At 43.7% G+C, this 6,000-nt stretch overlaps 1 protein-coding gene across 12 annotated transcripts in view; it reads left to right on the top strand.

Annotated features, from left to right (window-relative positions):
• The window catches only part of LOC138792873 (uncharacterized), a 33,861-nt gene extending 29,650 nt beyond the window's left edge, over positions 1-4,211 (top strand). For all 12 annotated transcript variants that reach the window (XM_069970884.1, XM_069970890.1, XM_069970894.1 and 9 more), the window contains exons 4-5: positions 395-545; positions 1,934-4,211. In XM_069970884.1, the coding sequence (XP_069826985.1) occupies positions 395-545; positions 1,934-2,693 (911 nt within the window). In that variant the 3' untranslated portion in view covers positions 2,694-4,211. The remainder of the gene's footprint in view (positions 1-394; positions 546-1,933) is intronic.
• Positions 4,212-6,000: the final 1,789 nt, after the last annotated feature.

Consider the following 6,000-nt stretch of genomic DNA (forward strand, 5'->3'; position numbering starts at 1 on the left):
GCAGATAACAGAGGATTACAGGCACAGAGCTGGGTGACAGCTGTAATCTGAGCTCAGACAGGTCAGTGGTGACTGTCCCAGGAGATAATGGTGAGGTATTTGTAGATTAACTCTTTGTTGTCCTGTTTTGGTCTTTTCTTTAGCTCTCTCCATAGGAGAACAATGAAGACAGGGAGGAGAGATTCAAACTGCTTTTTCATGATAAAAATGCATTTTTTGGCTAATAAACCTAATTACAAAGTTTCTTAAAATCGCCTGGACTATTGATTTCTGCAAAAAAAAAATCACGACAGTGACACTTTAAATATTCTGATGTACACAGGCTTGTGATACGGTGGATACATTATTGCCCTATAATGTGTTTACCCTGTCTGTGTGTGGTTATTATTAACAGGCAAGGATGTGCGAAATCGATGGAGATCAGTGCGTGACCAATTTCGCAAATACGAGAATGACCTTGGCAAAAGGGGATCCTTACCTCCCAAAAGGAAGACTTCATATTCGGACATCCTCCAATTTCTACACACAGGGCGTGAGCTTAGACAGTAAGTGTTTTTGGTTTGTTTGTTTGTTTTAAATTTTTCATTTAAATAATGTACATTAATATTTCACAATTTTCTCAAAATGTCTCAAATTATCTGGCCAATCTTGAGGGACGAGGTCTGCGTGCTGCTTCCTGTTGGGCGCTGTGGCTTGGGAAGTCACATCTCAAGGCATTAATGTCTTTTAGCTACTGTGGCGAAATTATACTACACCAGCTAAACGGCTGGTGTGCCATCAGACATCATCTCCCAAGCAACACCGCAGACCATGAAGCCACAGTCTGACAGGAGAATGGCCAGCCACAATCCATGAGGCAAGCCAGAAAACAGGGACCTAAGTGCCAGACCCTTTCCATATGCACCCCCTTTACCCACACACCACAGGCAGAAGTACATCAGCAGCATTATTTAAAGCGTAACTCATTTCAGGGCCATTTTTCTGAAAACATTAAATATCAACAGTACAAGCGATTTTAAGAAACTCTGTAATAGGTTTTATGTACTAAAAGAGTTTCCTTCTGTACTGAAAAAGCAATCTCCCAGCCTCCCCCCTCACATCAAATGAAGCAGGATTTCTGTCTCCATTATGTGGCTATGGAGAGGGGAGGGGCAGTTAGGAGTGACTGAGCACGGAGGATTTCTGCAAAGCACAACACCCTGCAATCTTCTCTCAGTAAGTTCATAGATAAGCACTGACCTTTCTGACACCTGAATTTAGGGTTTTAGGTGCCCAGAGAGTCTACAAACAGCTGACCTTCATGTCACCTCTTCCTGCTCCCTCATCTCCCTCAGCCCCTCCCCCCTTCATAGGCTTACAATGGAGAGAGCAGAGCCCGTCTTCACTGGCTTCTCTGTAATGAAGACGTGTTTGCCTGATAATGCACAGACAAGAAGTCAGGGGGGGGGAGGCTGGGAGATTGCTTCTTGAGTACAGAAGGAGGCTTTTTTGGCTGATGAAACCTATTACAGAGTTTCTTAAAATCGCTTATACTACTGATTTCTGCAATAAAAAAAAACATGACAGTTACGCTTTAAATCTCAATTACTCACTTCACCATCGATATATTGTGTTTGCCGATGATGTTGTGGATCTACTATCATTAATTTGTTAATGCTTAAGGATCTGGACCATCTTCGGTCACCACAATCACATATAATTCTGAAGCTCCCTGTGGGCAATTACCTTCCACACAGGAGTTGATTTTATCATTGCACATAATTGCTGTTAGACACACTTATATGAGGAGCCATTTAATTACATATGTAAATGTTCTGGAAAAATATGCTGTTGTCTATATGGCTTTGCTGCTCCTGTTAAATTTTTGAAATTATGACCGTTACATTTTGGATAAGTATCCACTTTGATTTTAACATTTTCTGTCCTTTTCCAGAACGGAAGGCAACATTCCCACTCAAGAGTCTGTTTTTGAAGATAGTAACCCACTTCCATCATCGGGATCAGGTCAAGACATAGCAACGTCTCAAGATGTGACAGATGGCCAGGCTGGTACCTCCAGTCCAGTTGATGCTCAACCATCAACATCCGCTGCTGGGCCTCAATGTCAAGCCCGTGCGCGTGTCCACTCCAAGTCAAACACATGCTCTTTGATGCCAACTGCAATGGGATGTGAGGCCCTCAATATGATTGAGAGTGTTGAAAAGGAAGACCACTGGGACCATCTGGGGTGCGTTGTAGCTGAACGCATACGTCAGCTCCCCGAGTCCCGCCAGTGGGTATCAGTCCCACCAATGTTTGAATTATTGAATTTATTTGGGAAACCACACCCAATACCAGACAATGCTGAAATTTTACTTACCCTGAAACATCTTTTTGAAAAGCATAATAACTCAAACATTGGTGTTGAAAACTATTGTTTAAACACAGTAAACACCACTATCGGGCAAAACAACACCAGAATGGCTGTTGCCCAAATATCACAATCTTTGGAAATGTCAAACAGTAGCCACATGCAAGGCAACACCAGCTCCAGAGTTAGCTTTATGGAGTTACGTAACTCTACTCCACTACAGTCTCCTGGCATTACACAAGTTTCTCTGACTGCCCAGTTTAGCCAGCTGTATGAAATCCAAAGTGTCTCACACCAACACTCTCCTTGCTCATCCTCAAGACACTGTGAGCCTTTAAAATGAGCAATGGTAGTGTACTGTATGTAATGGTTTACAAAATTCCTATTTTGCAAACATTGTTCTTTTCATATTGTTATGCTAAGTTAGCATTTGGTTTTATATTTTGCATCACTTGCCTATGATGCAATGTTACAATATGGGTATGCATATTGTGTATTTACATACTGTTGGTACAGCGTTAACTCCGTGCCTTATGAGCCACTAGTTTATTGGCAACCTGTACCAATGTTTAGTATTGTTTGTGCCTTTTTTCCTTTTTTACTTAAATTGTTATACAACATAACAAAATAAATTTTGTTTTTTCAAACCTTTCAGGGTTAATAGTCTAGCACATGGCCTAATGACAAAGGCCATCTTCTTGATCTCAGGACACCACAAAAATACACACTTATATGTGTGCTGGTCAGCATGTAAGCAATGGCTGAGTAAAGTAACCAAATTTACCCCTTAGCAGTGTTGTGCTTAAATTACCTTTTTTGTCTGCAATTCTACTATTGTTGGAGAAATGTTGATAATAATGCATAGGATACATTGTCGTGATCTAGCAGATGATGTTCACACATAATGATGTTGCTCCCAGTATTCTGTATTATTATTTGACTCTCCTGTCTCTGTGTCTGCCGTGAGGGTTGGGCCATGAGGGTTATGGATGTGGATTGCACTGGTCTGTCTTTTCCCTGGCTGAAGAGTGAGGTTCAGGATTTTGGGGCCCTGTTTTCCCCGGCTGCAGTTGGTTTCCGGTCTGAATAGTTGCTTGAGACGTGACATCAGAAGACACATGAGCCATTATATGTTCTTTGCCCAGTGCCACCACCAACGCTGATTGGCTGCCCTGCCTTTTGACGTCACATCTCAAGATGCTAGTCTGAACAGGAACAGGCAAGTGAAATTTAAAAGGGGTTGCCCCTAACATGGACCCAACGCTTCACCCAGGGCCTCAACTAACGAGTGAGCTCAATGTGCACCAGTCTTCCCTGCCATACATTGACCCACAAGAGGCATGAGTATCTTTTATAAACCTTTGCTTCTCCAAAACAGTCATCCAAACCAGGCAATCATTTTTGCACTTTCATATGTATCCTTTCAGCATTGCTCAGTTGGTATTTCAGCACACAGAGGACAATGTTGCATCACTACACACATGTCAATGTGTACTTTATGCAATGTTGACTCTCTAATGTAAAGGCCTTAAGAAATGTAACTGTCCTTGTTGTGTTTGTGAGTCCCAAAAATATCCAGACATTGTTAATGTTAACAATTAAGTTATTTTTATTTTGTTCAACACAGATGAAAACAAAGTTCCTTAATGTGTCTGTATTCATGCTACACCCACAAAATTTGTGGTCTCTTTGATTTTTGGTTGTTGGTTGATTTTTGTTGTTTAGTTTGCATTTTCATCAAGGTAATCCTAAAACAAAAAAAAGTCAATGTCAATGTTTGGAGGGTCTTTCAGTGTTTTTTTGATAGTTCCAAAATTCTGTTTGTGTATGACTCTCGTAATAAACATGTTGTCTGACCATAGGCTAGATTTTGCTGACTACAGGATACTGGAAAAGCTGGGTGACCTCCATTACACTGACTACAGGATACTGGGAAAGCTGGGTGACCTCCATTATACTGACTACAGGATACTGGGAAAGCTGGGTGACCTCCATTATACTGACTACAGGATACTGGAAAAGCTGGGTGACCTCCATTACACTGACTACAGGATACTGGGAAAGCTGGGTGACCTCCATTATACTGACTACAGGCTACTGGGAAAGCTGGGTGACCTCCATTATACTGACTACAGGATACTGGGAAAGCTGGTTGACCTCCATTATACTGAATAGAAGATTCTGGAAAGCTGTGTGACCTCCATCATACTGAGTACAAGATGGTCTCAGAGCTGTGTATATATATATATATATATATATATATATATATGGCTCCTCCTGATTATTTGGTCATATATATACTGTATATAGCTGCTGCGTCTGGTCCGTGGTGTGGGTGGGTGGTTGTGTGTCTGTCTGTGTGTTGTCACTCCTCTCACAGTACCTGACACCTTCCAGCGCTCAGCAGCCTCACTTACTGTCAGAGCTGCTGCTGGATGACTTCAGTCCCTCTCTGGCAGCCATGGACGGCAGGATCCCTCCAGCTGCTGGTCCCTCCCCACACATGTCTGTAGTGGCCGGGGCCTCCAAGAAGCCAACAGCACCTGGCAATAGCGGGCCCCCTCAGCTGTCGGATGCCGTGCCCGGCCAGGGCTGGATGTTTTTCCTGCTTCTTCCTCACACGCTGCTGCTTCTCCCCTCCCCCTCACTGTCCTACAGAGTGTGGTATGAGGGGGAGGGGCCAGCAGCAGCTTGTGAGGAAGAAGCAGGGAGAAGATCCAGCCCTGGCCGGGCACGGCATCCGACAGCTGAGGGGGCCCGCTATTGCCAGGTGCTGTTGGCTTCTTGGGGGCCCCGGCCAGGACAGACATGTGTTAAGGCTGTCTGCAAAAGCAATAGCTTTTGCAGACAGCATTAACTGTCTGAGACCTTAGTGGGCCCCTGCCTGAGTGGGCCCGGGGGCGACCGCCCCCTTTGCCCCCGCCTATTTTCGCTACTGCCGGGACCGCAGGTATTAGCTGGCACGGTCCGATCGCCATGCCCGCTAATACAGTAATCAGATGCAGCTGTCAAACATGACAGCTGCATCCGATTACCGGACGCAGCATTTCCCTGGTGTCTAGTGGGTGGGATCGCTCCTCCGGGGCGCCGTCCCGGCTCGGCACTCGTTTGTTATCGGCTGCAGCAGCCGAAAGCAAACAAGTGCTGATCTCATTGATCTTTGCTGTATAACTATACGAGAAAGATCTCAATGAGAGATCTGAGTGCATATACTAGAAGTCCCCCAGGGGGGCTTCTGGTATATGTGTAAAAAAAAAAAAAAAAGTATTGTTGTCAATAAAAAGCCCCCTCCCCTAATAAAAGTCTGAATCACCCCCCTTTTCCCATATTTTAAATAAAAGTAATAAATAAATAAACATGCTTGGTTTCGCCGCGTGCGTAATCGCCCGAACTATTAATTAATCACATTCCTGATCTCGTACGGTAAACTGCGTAAGCGCAAAAAATCCCATAGTGCAAAATTGCACATCTTTGGTCGCATCAAATCCAGAAAAAATTTAATAAAAAGCGATCAAAAAGTCGTATATGCGCAATCAAGGTACCGATAGAAAGTAAACAACATGGCACAAAAACTGACACCTGACACAGCCCCATAGACCAAAGGATAAAAGTGCTATAAGCCTGGGAATGGAGCGATTTTAAGGAACGTA

Source organism: Dendropsophus ebraccatus, chromosome 5 (genome assembly GCF_027789765.1).
Source record: "Dendropsophus ebraccatus isolate aDenEbr1 chromosome 5, aDenEbr1.pat, whole genome shotgun sequence".
NCBI lineage: Eukaryota > Metazoa > Chordata > Amphibia > Anura > Hylidae > Dendropsophus > Dendropsophus ebraccatus.